Source organism: Erpetoichthys calabaricus, chromosome 2 (genome assembly GCF_900747795.2).
Source record: "Erpetoichthys calabaricus chromosome 2, fErpCal1.3, whole genome shotgun sequence".
In the NCBI taxonomy this organism is placed as follows: Eukaryota; Metazoa; Chordata; class Cladistia; order Polypteriformes; family Polypteridae; genus Erpetoichthys; species Erpetoichthys calabaricus.
This window is the reverse complement of record NC_041395.2, coordinates 212,795,665-212,816,667: the sequence shown is the minus strand read 5'-3', so window position 1 is coordinate 212,816,667 and position 21,003 is coordinate 212,795,665. Positions and strand designations below refer to the sequence as shown.

The 21,003-nt window shown below is 37.1% G+C and overlaps 1 protein-coding gene across 1 annotated transcript in view; it reads right to left on the bottom strand.

Moving 5' to 3' along the window:
- LOC114645534 (atrial natriuretic peptide receptor 1-like) overlaps positions 1-21,003 on the bottom strand; it is a 378,498-nt gene that overhangs the window by 15,878 nt on the left and 341,617 nt on the right. The window contains 3 exon segments of the mRNA XM_051923089.1: positions 206-352; positions 515-573; positions 575-684. Of these exon segments, the coding sequence (XP_051779049.1) occupies positions 206-352; positions 515-573; positions 575-684 (316 nt within the window).

Here is a 21,003-nt window from a genome sequence, read left to right as displayed (position 1 = left end):
GCAGAATACTTAGTGAAAACCCAAGTAGACATGGTATGTATGTTCACACTCAATCCAAGCCATGAATAGGTGAGATGATCAACTGACGGCCCTGAAGCCGTAAGGCTGTACTTGTAAATGCCAACCACTGTACTGACCCTATGTCACCCTACAAATATAAAAACTTCAGTAAAAATCCATCATGCATAAGAGACTATTCACGAACTGTGGCAGTATCTGGTACAGAAGAGCTTCAGCTTTGCGCTTCTCTTCTAGGTAAGCCTGAGTTCGGTCTTCTACCAGTTCTTCCAGATTGGTAGCATACTGTTCCATTCTAGAAAGTAGATTATCAAGTATGTTTGTACTGATGTCCCTGAAAAAAAGAGGAAACAATATGTGAAACAGTGAATCTTTTTTGAAGTCAGGGCCTGCCCTCAATATAATTGCATTCCATGTTTAATTCACTGAAGAACAGAAATATTTCCTTCTTTTTTAATTTCAATGGAGTTAACAGAATCTTTGATAAAGTTTTTACCTGTTAAATTTACGTAAAAGAATCTTAATTTGACTGAATTCAGGTCGTTCAAAAGTATCCTTCTGCCCAGCACCTCTGCATTAGCTGCCCAAGCTCCTCCGTGTGGCAGAGGGAACTCACAAAAGGGCGGAAGTGTGGTCGCTCTCCTAGAATCACCTTGTCTATTATCTCTGTTGGAACATTAAAGAAAGTCAAAATGTAATGGACATTAGATTTGATTGCAAATGTCAGCCAACTTAAAGAATAGCATAAAATATACTATAGTAATCCCACTCTAACAATGCAACAGCCTACACAAGCAATTTAAAAAAGCAAAATCTTTGAGAAGAAATGTTCCCTCTGTTGGAAGTGACCATGGGTGGGTGCTTGTTTGTTCTGTAAAGAATATTCCTGCCTCAGTCCTGACTCCAGGCCAGACAGCAATTTGCTCTTTTTAGAGATTTACCAGGACAAAGCAGGTATGAAAAAGAGTGGACGGATAGATGGACAGATGGCTGCTTACACGTACTAGAGTGTTCCAAATTAACTTACACAGTATCTTAGTTCTGGAGCATGCGGGGAAGAAAAGATCATAGCCATGGTTGAAAAATATAAAAGACTAATGAAAAGAGTTGTAGTGAATCATTTGAGGTACCAGGCATTCATACTTTCAAATAACCACACTGTAAAACTAAACAGGGATAGAATCATTTCACAGCAGACACGTACAAAAACACAAAACAAGGCAGTAAACCAAAGCACTTGGCCATCCAGGCAGGCTATTTGGAACTATTCAAAATGATATCTCTAACCATTTTAATGCAAAGTGAGGTCGAGACTTTCTATTAATAAAAATGGTATACCTTTTTATCTATATCAAAAGTTAATGGGATTTACATTTTTCAGTAACAGATACACATTGTCAAGCACACGAGCATGGTGGGTGTCCTACAGGGACATTTGAGGGTGTCGTCTCTAACCCAGTTTTCACTTCTACCCTTAGAGTGAAGAACACCTTTGAGGGAAGCCATTGACGTTACCTTTGCCTCATACCTTATTTCAACCATTGTGGTCACCACAGATAATCTAGCTGTGCTTTCTAGAGCCCTCAAAGTGACCATCAGTGGGTATTTGGCTTGTACAATGACAAATAGATAAAAAGGATGTGGCTAGTCTGGGACCTGTGCACATCAGTCATCGCCACATTCTTAACCTTTTAGTTTAGAAATGCTTCTGCATTTCTTCTCATTAGGTGGTCAGTGTCACATGATAGACCACCACTCATGAGGCAACAATGGTGTTCAGACAACATATCATTTGGTGAATTTTTCAATCTTGTTTCCATTTCATTTAAAATGTCATTTGAACCAGGCATTTATTTTGGATCATTTTCTGAATACTTTTTTTAAAAAACTGGCAAAATATTTCCTTTTATTCCCAGTAAATTCTGAGATACAATGATTCACAGGAGTGGTAAGAACAGACTAAGCGATACCCAAAGTGTTTTTTCTTCAGTTTTATTTTTGCAATTTTCTTTAACCAGTTAAGCTTTTGGAATATTTTCTTCACACATGGTACTGCTCCAGCATTAGATCAGCATTATCTACGTACTTGTGGGACAATAAAAGCTTCCTCCTGAACATGGAGCATCTCAGCCAAACCTTGAATCATGTCACTGTGCTTAGACATAATGTCCTATTTGGCAGTAGATGCCCACCTCCGTGAGCCCTTGCAATGGCTGCCACTCAGATTACAATGTACTTCCTAGTTCTCTTTCTTCTTTCCCCTTCACTGCTGTTAAACTTAGGTCACAATCTATAAATATGGGGCCTTTAATCAAATATGCAATTTATATTGTAATGATTTGAGTTCTTTTTAATTTTTCTCTGCTTTCCCTGAAGCTTAAAAATTATCTTGGTGTCTTTTAGGGTGGGTTTTAACACTCAGTGAATCTATTTCTATTATTGCTTCTAGATTGTAGCCTCCTTTTAAAAGTTTACTTTTAATTCACATGTTTGCTTTGCGCCCTCCCCCACCATAACATATCATCTATGGGGGGAGTGAAAGGTTTGGATTCATCAAAAATTTCGATCTCCGGTTTTCAATGGATCTCAACACTTTAGGGTCCCCTGATATCGAAAACAATTGGACATCTCAATGAGGGATGTGTGTCAGTCTGTGCGTATGTGTGTCTGGGTGTCACAGTTTCTTGAGGACGGTCTAGAGCTAAAAATGGCTGGACGGAAAAATACCAAACTCGAAACTTAAAAACCGGTTATGAGATAATGATGTGCTGATTAGTTTTTGAGCCAAATCGTGCAAGAGAAAGAGGCACTCTAGAGGAACGCTCAAATATTGTAATTCTGCAACTAATTATCGATTCTTCTCATCAAATTCATCATAACAGACCTATTGTCTGTTTTTACCTGGATTATTACAATCTTTAATTTAATATTGTTTTTTGTATCAGTATGCTGCTGCTGGAGTATGTGAATTTCCCCTTGGGATTAATAAAGTATCTATCTATCTATCTATCTATCTATCTATCTATCTATCTATCTATCTATCTATCTATCTATCTATCTATCTATCTATCTATCTATCTATCTATCTATCTATCTATCTATCTATCTATCTATCTATCTATCTATCTATCTATCTATTTTATGATCAGAAAGATCAGCATCAGAGCGGTAAATAATTACTGAAATGTTATGCCAGTAGTTTGGGTAACTTGGTTCCTAGGGTGCAAAGCCTACTGACGCTCACATCCAATTTTTTTCATTCTGTTTATCTATGTTGCTGGGTTTGTGTCAGCCGTTCCCATGACATTGTACCCCAGGATGCATCCGGAGGGTGTGCCTGTATAATGTTTACCTCCAAAAACGTCACTGGTTATCAGAGATTGGACAAAAACATAGTAATTTATTTTTCTTGAATTTCTCATTACTGGTTATTTGAAACAAAGCTCTGCCTTTTTAACTTTGATTTTTGGTTCATGAATTGGCTGTGATGTGTATTCTTGTCTCAAGCTTTTGACCCCTTGCTTTGCCTTTTGACTCCATTCTTTTTATCTGCCCCTCAGTATTTACTTTTGGATTGACTGTCCTTTTTGTAGACAGTACAGGTACATGGTGGAAAGTGGAAAGGCAAGTGGGTGCTTGTCCATTGTGGCATACTTATATATCTCTTTCCTATATCCCAGAACTGGGCCATTGGAAGAGCTCTTATTAGTTTTCAAATCTAGGCTTGAAGAGGCATCCATCTACTTAGTGCTATTTCTGATGAATGTGGCCTCCAAACATTAACTATCTTTCTTTTGTATCCTACTTCTACCATTTTCTTTAATTTGTAACTTTAGGCTGCTATTAAAGAATGGGGGAATTTCAGTTTAAATCAGTTATCTCATCCTCCTGGTCACAGGTTCTTAAACAATGGGACGTAACCCATTTTGGGTTGTAATCCATATCGGGTTGTAACCCATTTCAGGTCGTGTGTTATTGAATTTTGGTCATGCAGGGTCATTGAATCACAATAGTACTCAAGTGGGAAAGAGTCCGCATATGGTTTCTGAAATGTCTAGCAGCTTAAGCAAATGCTATTGCTCTGCTATGACCCGTGTCCGCAATTCCCTAGGCAGAAGTGATGAAGATCGGAGCCAAGTTTCCAAAGGTGAAACTCCCCTCCCTGGTATGACAGTTGGCGGCAATTCTGAGTCTAGAAGACACAAAACAGGCAAAATTGGGTCACAAGAAAAAAAGTTTAAGATCCACTGCTCTTGATAATTCCTCACTTTCTCATCATCAGGAAACCAACGTCAACTCAAAACAATTTATATATGAAAGGTGGCTGCTGCCCATTACTAACTGAATCTGTGTGGCAAAGGGAACTTTCTTATACTCCAACAATCTTGTGGAACTGTGTTTTTAAAAACATTCTTTAATATCCAAAAATTCAAATGATCAAAACGTGAAACATAAAAGTACCCATCATTTTATATACTACCCTTGTTTGAACCTTGATCCTAAATACCATTTTCCCTGAATGAAGAATACACAAAACAGTGTTCAAGTTCTGGTCTGAAGTATCTGATTTACTTTCACCCCCCTCTTTTCAGTAATTTATTATTTCATGCCCACTTTTTCTTCTCCTAAAACCTTTTTTCACTTCATCTTCACTTCACTTCATCTTCCATTTTCCCATTTGAATTAGAGACAATTGCTGCAAAACATTCTGTATACTCTGACTGCAACAGTTTGCCAGATATGTATGGATAGAGGTATCTACAATGGGAAAAACAGAGTGCATGAGTCTGCCATGAAATGAGGTAGATTCTTTCTCTGTGCCCATCGTGCAGAGACAGACACTGAATTAAAGAAGCAGGGTTAAAAAATAAATACAAGGACTAACAGATTTATTTTTTATGCATTTCAGTGATTTGTAGGTGTCTTAATGTATTATGGTCCTTAAAAGATTTCTGCAATAACTAATGCACAAGAGTTTTTGAGAAAATCCATAAACTTGGAAATTACAGATAGTGTGCTGTCATTCTAAAGAGGAAATGAATGACCTGATGAGTCTCTGGTCAAGTGGTAGCCACAGCTCAAGCAATTATAAACAATATGGCTATGACCATAAAGAAACACACAAAATGGTAGCAGAAAAGCAAACCAGAAAATTAACAGCGTGAAATACTAATGAAAATGACAATAAAAATACAGGGTGGTCCAGATCTGATTATGTAAGTATTGTATTGCATAAATAAATCAAAAGGAAAATTTAAAAATACATTTGTGTAATAGGTTGAGCACATTCTTAAAATCCAAATCGACTTATTATTCAAGTAAATTGTGCAGTCTAGTGATTATCCAGTTTAAAATGATAATACGCTGTGGTTGTATACAGTTTTCAGCAAGCTAAAAGCTCTTTCGTAATATGATTACCCAATATTCGTTTGATCATGCAGCTCTGGATGATGCAGACAAGTCACTATTGTGAGAACCTGTGTTTTTCTGGTTATGAGACGTTTCTCCTCCCAAGATATCCAACTCTGTGCTCCTGTTCCTGCTCATTGGTCAGTTCTCAGAAGCTTCCACCCATCCACCTCAACGTCAGGGCAGGTAAACACTCAAACATCCAATAATGGGAAACAACAACACGAAGGATCACACACGTGGCAACTCAGCAACCTGAGCGTAATACGGCCAACACCATTCAACAAAATGGTGGCAAGAAAAGCAAGAAGGACCTACAAAATGGCAAATGAATGACATCACAGTCATAACAATAAAGATAAATAAATTCAAAAACTCAATAATAATTCGAAATAATACATACAACTCATAAAAAACAATTATAATGAGATTCAAACCATCACCAGCCTTGAACACCTAAGCAGCAAAGTTGGTTTGTGTTTTTTCTATGGTGTTTCTGCTTGTTAACCTTTTATAAATTAATGTTTTGAATTAACATGCTATTGCGGGAGTAATATTCTTTGGAAGGAAGTGTGAACCCAGACCCCCTTAAATGTAAGAATAAATTAAATATATTTAAAACAAATCTATGAACTACCCAATAAATATTGTATTCATAAATCATCAACTAAATGAAAAGTAAAAAAGTTTTAAAACTTTTCAAATGCTCTAAAGTGAAGTGCTCATCTTTCATTAAGTGCCATCAGCCTGAATATTAAACTGGCGTAAGGCCGAGTGTCTTGGTAGCACTAAAAAGCTGGTAACTGGAATAAAGAATAGACAAAGACTTCACACAAATGGCCACTTCAAGATGTGTGTGCATCCATAGAAACAGGGCCAGAAGAATAAGAAAAAAAAAAACAAGTCAAGAAGCTGTTCAGCCCCAGTTCTTCTTGCACTTCGGCCCCAGACCGGCACTGTTGCATTAGTAATGAAGAGTAATATAAAGGTAAAGCCAGAACAAAACATAATAGAACTGCAATATGAATGCTGTCCTTTCTAACTTTAACTTTAATAACAAATACCTAAAGACACCCCACACTTTGATACTGCAGGCACACCATTTTTATTTGTATACAAGAGACGATAGGTTTTAGAACATAGTAACTTCTGTTGATTTATTCAGGGCTGGTTAACTGAGCAGTGATTTCTTGTTAGCTTTTTCCAATGAATAGGAGTAAAACAAAGTGAAGTGCAGTGAATCTTTATGAACCTGAACATAAAATCCTTAAAAGACATCTTTATAGGACTAGGTAAAACAAGCAATACTGGACACAAAAATGACCTCTCCTATCACGTATCAATGTTTACTTTTCATTTTAATGGTGGCACTCATTGCAATTTGCACAGAATATATTAAGCAACCACTTAGATACAGATGTATTTCATAGCTTAATGTCTGCCGCTTGAGTGAGATGGAATTAATCACACTGTAATTATTGCTGGTTCACTGAATGGCTCTGAGAAACAGCAAGATTAGATGGTAAACTAAACACAGAGATGACATAAATGAAGTTTGTATTTGGGAACACGGTAGTTAAAAAGATAGGATAGGAGACAAATGATGAAATGCAGTTTGTTCCTAATCACTGGCATCCTGTCCGGGATTTGCTTTGTGCCCATCTCTCCACAAATGATAGGTTAGAAAACAGGCAGATGGATTATTTCTAACATTTTTTTGTAGTAAGGAGTGGTAAAGTAGCACATTAAGCAGCTTTGTTGCCTCAGATTGTTTAAACCCGGGTGATGTATTGCATATGTGAAGTCAGCATGATGTCTCCTGTTCAAATGGCCTTCCACTTCAGATTCTTTGTTCAGTTTAAAGACAACTATTAGACTGACTGCTACTCATGAGTGTTTGTTTGTCTTTTGATGGCCCTTTTACTTCTGGAAAAACCTCTGGGTTCATGCAGCCTTTTTTGACAATGGTAGTTCAAGAAAATGGATGGCTCTGGCCATGCAATATCATACAGTATATGCCACTATCGCTTTCGTTTATTTGTAATGAACATATTCAAGCAAGCCCTAGACTCCAGCTCATTTTTCTGTTTATTTGTCTCCAATGTCTACTGTATTTGTTCATGACTATTATTTTTGCTTCATCCTTCTAAAACTTTTTGCTTCAATACATATACACAATTTGATAAATTCCTATTATGCTTCTAATTCCTGCTTTCTGTCTTGGTTTTCTAGAAATTTTTTGATTGTCAAGTTCTGTTCTGGTATCTGCTTTAATTTGTTTCCTGCTTCTACGATTGCCAGTTACAAGCCCAATTCAGATAGGATTAGTTTTACACCAGGAAGTGAGATAAAGTATTTCTTAGTAATAGTTACCAGAGGGCTGCTATAATTTTAGTCCAGTCCAAATCGCTCATGTCAGTGACTTTTATGGACTACATGTTCACGTGTCAGTAAAGATTACGGTGCTTTTAACATTCTATGAAAAGTCCATAAAAACAAACAGGTTAAATAAACTAGTCCTGTGAGAACTGACATGTCAGTAAAATTCTGTCATTTGAGCAGTCCAGATGGATCTAAAATTGCAGAGGTTCTCTAGTAATAATTACTTTACTCCATATCCTCTAAATGGTAAAGAGTCCCATTCGGTTTACAGGCAGCTTATGCAAACACCACCACGACCCGTGATTAATTACTCCAAAATTATTTTTTTACACCAGAACATGGTGTGCAGTAATTATTACTGCAATTTTAGTCCCATTTGAATCACTCATGTCAGTAACTTTTAGTGGAGAGTGCATTCGCATCTTAGTAACGGTTACAGAGCCATTTACCTTCTATAAAAAGTCCATAAAAAAATAAACACAGATTAAGCAAGTTCCACGTGAATCGACATGTCAATTAAATTCTGTCTTTTCCTTTGAAAATGTCATTTCCCCTGGGATTTTGAATGATTTCGCAGAAAAAAAGGAGTCAGTATGAAGAATTTGTCTCTGCTCTGTGCACCCCTAATTCAAACACATCATTACCACATCGGTCAAGTGGATGAGTTTGAGGACACATTAGCGATTCTCATGGGATGAAAATTACAGAGGACCTCCATTAATATTTTCTTAGCCAACCGCCTTTCTTAAAACTAATCCTGCTCAAATTGAGCTTTACTCTGTAATTCAATAACGCCTGTTATGTAGCAGCCATGTAATGGGATTGGTGGAATAAAAGAGAAGTTCAGCCATTTAAAAAGCTGCCTAAGCCTGGTGTTTTATTTAGTGTTTGGTACATTTGGAATTATGTATTCAAATTTGCCCATCAAGGTACCTTTGATTGTTCTCTGAATGCCGTGTTGTTTTTTTAATCTTCTACTTGCCACTGATAACAATTTCACTTGAGGAAAAATAAAGACTAATTTATTTCCCATTTATCTCTATTCATGGTTCTAGTTTTTTTACTGCCCAGATGACTCCCTCTCATTCATGAACAATGCACTTCTCAAGCCACAGGCAATGGTTCGCTTGTCACCTGTTAAATTTCTGGCTTTAGTATGTTCCTGAATGTCTTAAAGCTGTAGCTTGTCTGCATGAGCATGATAGCTGTCTTTAACAAAGGAATAAGGAGATTTTGTGCCCTCATATTTGGCGGAGCTCTCTGCATTCACATAAATTCTGGCATCCAGGTGTTGATTATGATGGGAAGGCCCAGTGACTTTGAGTTCGCTCATAAACAGTAGTGTGAATAAAGAAATCAAAATGAGGTATGCCATACTGGGGTTTGCTAATTTCATAAGGTACTTGTATTATAATATCAATGTTACTCATTTTACTCAGCTTCAACCTGTTATTTTCAAACGTTAGTGATGCTGTTCACCTGACGCAACTTCTCGTAAGTTAAAAAAATATATGCATTTACACAAAAAGAACATACAGTGGAGAAGTGACATTCATAAACACTTATTGGACATATAATTGGGCACACCAGCTCATAAGCACAAATGGCCTCTTCTTCTTCATACTGCCAACCAAATGGCTGCAATTCAGTATAAGCAAAGCTTAGAATAGGTGAGACTCATCATTTAAGATATCATGACTGTGATACAAATGCTGGTGTCAGATGGACAATTCCAGTATTTTTACAAACAGATGTCCTCCTGTGAATTTCACGTACTGCACACTCTAGAGTTTATACAGAATTAAACAAAAAACATCCAATGATCAGCAGTTCTGAGGGTGAAAACAACTTGTGAATGAGAGAAGCCAGAGGAAACTTTTTTTCAAATGACTATCTTTCAGAAGGATACTGAACCATGTCAGGAATCTGCAAATATAACCGTGGCTTCAGCATACTCCTGAACAATCTCTACATCTCAGTCTAACAGAACATCTTTGGAATGATTTGAAAAAGGAGATATGCATGAAAGTGTATCTGAAAAATATGCTGCAACTGCATGACGCTATCAAACCAGGACAGACCAAAATCCCTGAGGAATGTTTCCAGCACCTTTTTGATTCTTTGCTTTGAGGAAAACTTGTGCTATTCTGGAGCCAAAAGGTAGGGTACTAAATAGGTTTTTAGTATTTTTGTTTGTTTTTCTTTTTCTCTGAAATCAAACATTTGTTTTAAGTGTTTTTGAGGGTTCTGATTATGGTTATGACATTCATTTTTGCAAATTCCAGCTGCATATAAAGTTTTTTTTTTTTGGACAGTTTTATCCACCATTTTGTATTTCTTATGATTGCCATTATAGTTTGTTCGTGTCAAGTTTGCTAAGGACATAATAATAATAATAATAATAATACATTTCATTTATATAGCACCTTTCTCATGCTCAAGGACATGTCCTCGGAGGTCGTGACCTTTAGGTAACAATGTGATGGGGTAAAATGTAATTTAGGAATTTACTTCTTTATCCGGGTTGCAGATACAAAACCCTTTTTCTTAGCGCTCTTTCTTAATGTTTTTGGTATTATTTCCTGGCTTTAACCTTTTTGCATTGTATTTTTGACCATGATTTTTGCTTTTTATTTTGGCTTTAATCCCCAAGTTTTGATCCACATTAATTGCTTGCCTATTCTCCCAGTCATTTTTCAAATTTAGTCAGTTCCCTGACATAACACAGGTGTACTCAATAAAATGTCTACTGGATGTACGCTCCACATAGGGACACTTCACTGAAGGTCATTTCATTTTAATTAAAGACCCTTCACATCCATGCTGTAGCATAGGATGAGTGACAAAAATCCAATTTTCTACTCGTTTTAAATTTCATGTACAAAGCAGGTTAGGAGTAGGGTTAGGTTTCAGGAAAGCATTTTATGTAGTGAGGACACAACAACAAGAATGAATACAATTATTGTAATGAAATGCTCCCCTGTCTACGATGATCCAAAACCTTTTTCTGTCATGATCTGTCGATAACATAATGTTACTCCCCCTTCCAGTACATGAACTTACGGTAACAAATCTACATGCATAGAGCAAAATGTAAACACTTTTTCAGTCTAATTTATATAACTGATACATGTTTTTTTATAATTTGTTAGTTCAGAAGACTATTGACTCTTTTCCATGAGAATGATGTGATGGCATGCGGTTACATATTTGCCCAATAAACTCAGTAATAAAAACAAACAAAATGAGTGCCCTGTGTTCTTTACTTGGCTGGTCTGTTTGGACATTTATTTTATGCAGAACCACAGGCATTTTTTCTTAAATTGCTGGAGTTTTTTCTCTCCTTTATTGCAGTCTTCAACCCCTTGGCCTTTGGCGTGTGCCTTACACCTGTGATTTGCAGCTTATTCATAGCTTGTCTTTATGTACCTATGGTTTTGCCTTTAGTAGCTTGTTTATTCTTCTGAACCGCACAATAATGTGAAGAGTACTTAAACGGCTGCTGTTCTTTTGAGATTTTCAGAAATTAAAATGATACTCGTCTCTAGTCATTCTCTGAAAAAATCTATTCCCTGTTGAAGACAGAAAGAAAAAGAAAGAAAGAAAGAAAGAAAAAGAGAAAAAGAAAGAAAGAAAGAAAGAAAGAGAAAAAGAAAGAAAGAAAGAAAAGAAAGAAAAAGAAAGAGGAAAAGAAAGAAAAAGAAAGAAAGAAAAGAAAGAAAGAAAAGAAGAAAGAAAGAAAGAAAGAAGAGAAAAGAAGAAAGAGAAAGAGAAAAAAAGAAAGAAAGAACAAGAAAAGAAGAAAAAAGAAAGAAAGAAAGAAAGAAAGAAAGAAAGAAGAAAGAAAGAAAAAAGAAAGAAAGAAAGAAAGAAAAAGCTCAGTTTGCACAACTATCTGCTTGCCTGTCTGAACAAGTAAGAAATATTGAAGAAAAAAATGCTTTCTAGTCATTAAGATAATTATTACAGAGCTATTTCTTCAAGTGTTATTTATGAATGCAGACGAGACTGTCTGTTTCCATAATGTGACTGTTTTCAATCAATAATTTACAATTGTATGGTCAAGAACCCATCAGATTTAATCTAATAGCAGCTATCATTCTGGGTTGTAACATTTAGCATTTCTTAATAAAGTTACAAGCGGCACTTATTGATTTGATATTTTTGTTAAATGCAATTTTATTGAAAGCAGTATACATGTCTGGCTCTGAGTCTCCAACATCTGTTCCCATGCTTATTTAGCCTATAAAAAAACAAAGGAGCGGTGCATGATTACTCTGAGTTACTAATTGCTAAAATTCACATACCGAAAGGCATGTGAAAGACAATAAAAGGCACAGAAAGAACTGTTTAAAAATGAAATGTAATAAAAATGTTCATATGTATATAACCTAAAAATTAACATGACACTAAAATAACTTGTTTAGATTAGGCAATCTGCTTACAACTCCAGCCAATAAATACGACAGCAGAATTTATGACCATCTGATATGTTGTACAGTTACACAGCAAGCTATTACTGGAAAATGCCACAGAAAGGTCATGTAAAAAAGAAACCTGCATGATCACCGGCTTACTCAGTGCTTTAGCATATTTATGGAAATAATAAATCAGATTCAGATTATGATAAGGTCACTAGAACCACAGTGCATACTGGCCACATAGTTTTTTCAAAGAAAATGATCTCAGGACCAGAAAAAGAATACTAGACATGAACCCAACAAACATGAGGTCAACAGAAAAGAGAGCAATATCTAAAGTGAAGGTTCCTGTGTGGTGCAAAGAGACGACATAACAGCCAGGCAGCTCTGGACACCAGAGATCCTAAAACGGTTTAATAACTGCACTTTCTCTACAGACAGCGCTCAATGAAAAACCAAAGCATATGCAGGAACACCAAGTAAACTGCAGGCAATCTATTAATTCAATTTCAGACTCAGAGTAGCCACATTGGATGCAAGATGAAAGTCAACCCTGGACCAGGCACCGGCCACTCATACGGGCCAATCTAATGTTAGTATCTCTGGATGAAGGGGGAAAACTGAAGAACCTACAGAAAACCCTAGAGAGACACAATGAAAAAATGTGCAGACACAAACTGAGTCAGGATTGGACCTCTGAGAAATCTAATGCATCACCAACATGCTGCCTGCCCTGACTTACTTTCAAAAAATATTGAGATCACTTTTTCATATTGACCCCCACATTTAAGTAAACTGTGTCACACTGTCTTGAAGCCTATTAGCCTACTGGCATGCTCCAATTGGTTTTCTGAATGGAGTCTGAGTGTGACTGTCAAACACTGGAATCCAAGTGAAGAACTTTTAGCTGTGGCTGCTATAGCAACCACAGACACTTTCTAATGACATTTGCACCGTTAGTTGGAAAAAAAAAAATCCACTTGAAGGCGAGTGACAGGCTCACTGATCTGAGGTTTCAAGCAGTCTCCTTGATCTCAGGTCACAGAGTGACTTCCTGATCTAAGAGCTCAAAGATGAAAGTTTATGACTCATTTGCTGTGCCCTTTCAAAGACATACATGTATTATACATTTATAAGAACATTATTAAGATAATCCTGGCATGATAATCCCTCACAAATTAAATAAAATTAAACTTGCTATAATACACCTGTGTTAGTGTCAGAAACAATGAAACACCTGGAATATACTCAATCCTGGGGATCTGCAAACTGCTTTTATTAAACAGACTCGTTTGCACATCTCTTTTAAATAGGTTAAACTTTATAATTCTTTATCGCCACTGACAGTTTTCAAACTGATTTAAATATCCTTTTTTCAGATGAAGAAATGGAATATAAACCGGATTGCTCAATTTCTTAAGGTCTAACCATCTGGATAACGTGTGGAAATAAAAAAGGGATGCACAATGTTAGATTTTATTGTAAAAACTGTACAGTATAAACTGCACAGAATACACAATGTCCTAGTGAGACCACACCTGGAATACTGTTTCTGGCCATCACGCTTCAAAAAAGACCTTGCATTTCTACTGTAGACCAAGGAACCAAGTTCATCTGAGAACTAAAGTATCTGTCATGCTTTAGTCTCACAGAATTAAACATCTTTAGGGTTGAGCAGTGAAGTCTAAGCAGGGACCTAATATATGTCCTCCAAATACACAAACAAACTGATAAAGACGATTCAGCATAATTCTTTCAATTAAAAGATGAATCACGCACGTGTGGAAATAAATTAGAACATTAGAAAAATTTACACAAGAACAGGCCATTCAGCCAAACAAAGCTCACCAGTCCTATCCACTTAATTCTTCTAAAAACGTCAAGTCTAGTTTTGAAAGTCCCTAACTATCACACTACTTGGTAGCTTATTCTAAGCTCTCTGTTTAAAGAAAAACTGCCTAATGTTTGTGCGAAATTTACCCTTATCAAGTTGCCAACTGCGTCCCTGTGTTCTTGATGAACTCATTTTAAAATAACTGTCTCGAGCCACTGTATTAATTCCCTTCATAATTGTAAACACTCCAATCATGTCTCGTCTTAATTTCCTTTTGCTTAAACCAATTATGCTCAGCTCTTTTAATCTTTCTTTATAATTCATCCCCTGTAGCCCTGGAATCAACCTACCTGCTCTTCTCTGGACTTTTTCCAGGACTGCTATGATCTTTTTGTAGCCTGGAGACCAAAACTGCACACAGTACTCCAGATGAGGCCTCACCAGTGCATTATAAGACTTGAGCAGAACCCTCTTGGGCTTGTACGCTACACATTGTGCTATATAACCTAACATTCTGTTAGCCTTCTTAATGGCTTCTGAACACTGACTGGAAGTTGAAAATGTAGAGTCAACTATGACTCGTAAATCTTTCTCATAAGGTATACTCTTGATTTTCAGACCTGCCATTGTGTATTCAAACATAGCAGTTTTATTTCCTACATGTAATACTTTACATTTACTGATATTAAATTTCATCTGCCACAAATCTGCCCAAGCCTGTATGTTGTCCAAATCCCTCTGTAATGATTCAATGGATTCCAGATTATCTGCCAATCCATCTATCAGGGTGTCATCTGCAGACTTTACCAGCTTCTTACTGATATTCCAATCCAAATCATTTATATATTAAAAATAGCTGCGGCCCTAGCACTGACCCTTACAGAAAACCTCTCTTAACATCAGCCAGTTCTGAAAGGGTTCCTTGCACCATCACCCTCTGCTTCCTGTGTTTTAGCCAATTCTACACCCATCTACACACAACATCCTGAATTCCAACTTCTTTTAGTTTGATGCCCAACTTCTCATGTGGCACCTTATCAAATGCTTTCTGAAAGACCAGATAAATATTATCATATGCTCAACGTTAATTATATCCTTTTGTTGCTTCCTCATAGAATTCCAGCATGTTGGTAAAACATGAATCCCTTCTTCTGAAACCATGCTGACTGTTGAGAACTTCTCTTCTTTCCATGTGTAGCTCAATCTTTCTCTTAATAATTCCTTCCATTAATTTTTCTGTGATGCATGTTAAGCTTACTGACCTATAGTTGCTTGGATCTGCCAGTAACCCTTATTATCCATCCATCCATTATCCAACCTGCTATATCCTAACTTCAGGGTCACAGGGGTCTGCTGGAGCCAATCCCAGCCAACACAGGGCGCAAGGCAGGAAACAAACCCCGGGCAGGGCGCCAGCCCACCGCAGAACCCTTATTATATAATGTGATAATATTTGCCATTTTCCAGTCCTTCAGAATTTTCCCAGTGTGCAGTGACTTCTGAAATATATGCATCAAGGATTTATATTTGTACTTGCTAAAGTAAAAATTTGAGCATAAATATTATCTGGTCCTGGTGATTTGTTTCAGCCTATTTAATCTAAGCAGTACTTCTCCCTCTACAATTTCCAAATCCCTCAGTACCACCATAGTAGTCATTTTTACCACTGAGAGGTTAGCTATTTCCTCACTTGTGAAGGCCTCCAAAAAATGCATCGGTTATTTTCCTGCATTGTTTAATTCCCCTTTACTATTCCTGATGCACTTCACCTCCTCCTTGACTGTTCTTTTACTACTAAAATACTGAAAGAATCTCTTTGAGTCATCTGTCACGTTATTGGCTATATTCCTCTCTAACTGCCTTTCCATCCGTCCATTTTCCAACCCGCTGAATCCGAACACAGGGTCACGGGGGTCTGCTGGAGCCAATCCCAGCCAACACAGGGCACAAGGCAGGAACCAATCCCGGGCAGGGTGCCAACCCACCGCAGGACTAACTGCCTTTCAGCTTTCCTAATATCCTTCTTAATGGTTGCCCTCATGTTCTTATATGCCCTATGATTCACACTGGAGTTATTAATCTTATTCACCTTATACAGCTGTTTTTCATTTGCAGGTTCTTCTTAAACTCTTTATTAACCCACCGTGGAGTTTTTTTTTAATGTCCTACTAATTCCAAATTCAGATATGCATTAAATGTACAACATTTTTAAACCTGTTCCACTGCTAACATTTCTTAGACTTTGATGAAAAAATTGCTTAAGATTTGCCTCTAAAGCCATCCTTTGGAAAGTCCTACATCCTTGCATTGCATTGCACTTGCCACATTATTAAAATTTGACTTTGGATTACTGAAACTACTGAACTTTTTCTTTTCCTTTGTTAAAAATTAAATGATTTAACTTCAATGGTAAAAGTAAAAAAATAAGCCAAAAAAATTAGATTGAAGAAGTACTACATGTATTTTACACCTTCTGGCCCCTTAAGCTCCTGTAATATTTTCCCGCTCGACTGCCTACAGTTTGTTCTTTTATGAGGTTAGCCTTACTTTTCTTTCTGCTCTCCTAACTTTGTGTTCCTTTTTTCCTCACTTAAAAGCTCTCCATTCACTCTTTTTGTATTCCTTCATATTAATGAAATCTTTATGGTGTTGCTCTCTTAACTGCTCTACTTTCCAGACGTCTAAGAACTGTTCAATCTAGAAATACTCACTTTCTGAATATTCGCTATAGGTTAATTTCTTACTGTCTTGTCTGCTCCTACAGCCGCTTGTGTCTTATCGGTATCTTAACACTAGCCGCCTGCCTACGTGCCTCAGAGCCCTTCTTTTTACCACTTTGAAGTCAACTACTGCCTTCTTAGCCCACTAAGGATTTGTTGTTTCTGTTACTTACTACAATGCTGGTTATTTACTTACAGAGATGTCATTGTCAGTTACTCCTGCTTACTGCCCTGCTTCATCAATGCTAGTTTGAATACAAACAAGAAAAAGTACAAATACAAATACAAGTAACTTATCCAAACACTCCCTCAGACACTCAGTTGTTTTTGCTCCTATGTGGGTGAAAAAAAGCAAAAAACCCTTCTAAAGGAAAAAGGGTTTAAAATTTCCCACATGGCTCCTTAGCAGCAACCCAACACAAAGTTTTTCGGAGCTAAATTTATTTTTTAATTAACTCTCATATCACAGAAAACACAAAACTCTCAGCTGCTTCTTTTTCAATTGCAGGGTTAACATTTGTATGTCAGTAACTGACATCAGCATGTCAGAATAAAGGCAACGTGGATTTAAGCTGGAATCCAGGAAGCACTTCTTTACACAAAGAATCATGGGAATCTAGGATAAATTAGCAAGTCATGTAGTTGAAGTGAAAATATTGACAACTTTTAGTACAGTATTTGGATGAGTTATTGGGACAAATTAGGTATTAGCTAACCCAAATGTCTGATGGACTGAATGGTCTCCTTGGGTTTGTCAGTAGAATAGCGTTTGCATGTAATTACTTCTTTAACATGTTGTTAAGCACTTTGAGCTACATCCATTTTATGAAAATTGGGCTATACAAATAAATGTTGTTGTAGTGATAAAAATTGGATTTGAATCCGGGTACTTTATTGTTATTGTGTAGCTTATTTGCTCTCCATGATTTCATACTAATTATATACAGTGTCATTCGAAAGTATTCCAATCTACACACATTTTTCACATTTTGTTATGTTGCAGCCTTACATTCACAACCATCAAACAACACTCAATACCCCAGAATGACAAAGTAAAAAAAAAGAATTTTAGGAATTGTTGCAAATATATTAAAAATTAAAAACTGAAATATCACATTGACACAAGTATTCTGAACCTTTACTTGCTGAAGCCCATTTGACAGCTATTACAGCCTGGAAACTTCTTGAGTATGACACAACAAGCTTCTCACACTTGGATTTGGAGATTTTCTGCTATTTTCTCTTCAGTTCCCTTCACTCTCTGTCAGGTGGGATGAAGACCATCAGAGGAAAGCAGGTCTCACCAGATATGTTCAATTAGGTTCAAGTCTAGAGTCTCGCTAAACCATTCAAGAACATTCTCTGTATTGTCCCTAACCCATTCCCAATCTTATCTGTTCTTTGTGTTTAGGGTCATTGCTTTTTTGGAAGGTTATTCTTAAGTTCAGAGCACTTTGGAGCAGGTTTTCATTCCGAACATCTCTTTACTTTCCCTCAGTCCTGACTAGTCTCCCAATCTCTGCCACTGAAAAACAATCCAACAGCATCATCTGCCACCACCAATTTTCACTGTTGGAATGGTATTGCACAGGTGATGAGCAGTGCCTGGTTTCCTCCGGACATGATGCTTAGAATTGAGACCTAACATTTCAAGTATGTTTTCATCAGACCAGAGGATCTTGTTTCTTACAGACTGAGAGTACTTCCCTTTTTTCAAACTCCAAGTGGGCTTTTATGTGTCATTTGACCACTCTGCCATAATGCCCAGATTAATAGAGTTTTGCTGTGGTGTGTGTTCTTAAGGAAGTTTCTCCCATATCCACACGGGTTCTTTGGAGCTCAGTCAGAGTAACCGTCAAGTTCTTGGTCTTCTCTCTTATCATGGCCCTTCTTCCAAGATTGCTCTGCTTGGCCTGACAGCCAGTTGTGGTTGTCCAAACTTCTTTTAAAAATTACAGTGGCCACTGTGCTCTTGGAAACCTTCAATGCTGCATAGTTTTTGTGTTTCCTTTCCCAGATTTGGGCCACAGTACAATCCTGTCTTTAAGCTCTGCATGCAATTCCTTCAACCACATGGTTTGGCTTTTGCTCGATAAACATTGCCTACTGTGCTTTTCCTAATCATCTCCAATCAACTGAACAAACCACAAGTGGACTTCAAATAAGGTGTAAAAACATCTCAACTATCATTTTATCAATATCAATAGAATGGGATGCACCTAGACTAGATTTCAAGTGTCAGAGGAAAAGAACTGAATTTAAAACTGTCTAATGAGGGAACACATGACTGTAGATGATTTTACCACAAGGTTGCAACATAACAAAATGTGTAAAAACTAAAGGGGTGCTGCCAAAGTAGGCTTCAGCCCAGTGTGGTCCTTAACTGAATTAAGCAGGTTTAAGAATGTTATGTTATTGTGTGATTACAGCATGATCAATGGCCATTATTGCACCATACAGGGAAATGATTCAGAGACAATCAGGATTTGAAAAATGGCTGGAAAAATTATTTGACTGAATTTAAATAGAAAAAGAATTGTATTAAATATTTATACAATCTTTATATCGAGGCTGATTAATGACAGCTGTGGGCTCTAAGCAAAGAAACACCTCTACTGTCATATTATTGTCATCTGTTCATGAAGTGGCTATAGAGGTGGTCCACTCCTACAAGTACTTGGAGGTTCACATTAATGACAGGCTGGATTGGTCTCGGAATACAGGGGCATTGTATAAGAAACGGTGGAGCACTTTCTTTTTCCTAGTGAGACTGTGTTCCTTTAATGTGGGAATTGACATGCTACCCAACTTCTATAAATCTGTGATGGCCAGTGTGATTTTCTATGCTGTCGAATACTGGGCTGGCAACATCACTTCAAGACAGGCCCACCAAATCAACAAGCTATTTACAAGGGCAGGCTCAGATATGGGACACACTGTGGACACCTGGCAGGTAATAGGGAAAGGAGAGAATTAAAATAAAGCCAAGTGCCATTATGAACAATGCTTCACATCCTCTATGTGACACACTAACACTAATTGCTCCATCCTGGGTATGATGTTAATCTGCATCTAACCCTGCAAGCATGTCCTCCAACAATGTATGTACAATACATTATATAGGCATATACTGCGCAATTATCTATCTATCTATCTATCTATCTATCTATCTATCTATCTATCTATCTATCTATCTATCTATCTATCTATCTATCTATCTATCTATCTATCTATCTATCTATCTTATCTATCTATCTATCTATCTATCTATCTATCTATCTATTGTAACCAATCAGGATATCTACTTGTATCTGATATCGAATACCATTGTAATATTTATAGTGTTTCAATGCTAGATCAAGTACAGGAATGAGAAAATGAACTAAACATAAACATGCACTAGCTAAAGTATGCAGACTTTACCACCCCTTAATAAGACAACTTAATTTCACAAGTGTCATACCAAAAGTAATGAGCGTATTGAACTTACAAGATATGCTTTAAGATATTGCCATGAACATTATTGTAATGTGTAGCTCCATCTATCACCTCACTGAATGAAAAATCTGCGGTGGGTTGGCACCCTGCCCAGGATTGGTTCCTGCCTTGTGCCCTGTGTTGGCTGGGATTGGCTCCAGCAGACCCCCGTGACCCTGTGTTTGGATTCAGCGGGTTGGAAAATGGAGGATGGATGGATGGCTGAATGAAAAATGGTGTCACTTGCCTCAGTCAAATGTATTCAATTGGCTGAGAAGTTCATGTCATTTCAAAAACTTTCAGTGATATCTTGTGAAGGAGGAAATCCCTAGGGCTGACACAAACATAGAGCTTCCATGTATATATGGAGGCACCTGCATAGCGTCTAGCAGTGTTAGACATTGGGTAAAGCACTTTAAAGCCAGGAACACAGGGAGCTCTGTAGTGGCCCCCTACAGCTGCTTCTGCCAAGAGCAAAGGAGAATATCAATGAGCTTAGCAAACAGAAATGTGTGGCAGTCGGTAAAATTAAACAGCTGCAGGAGATCTTCAAACTGCTTGACAGATCACAAAAATTCATCATTTGGGTTGCTAGTTGTGTAGAGAAGTAACAACAGAATGTAGATTTGATTCACATTGTAATGCTATATATATACCATTATTGAATCGTAAAATTAATATGCTTATTTCTTTTGAAACAATATTCATAGCTTCATTACTAAAATATTATTGAAAACAGTTG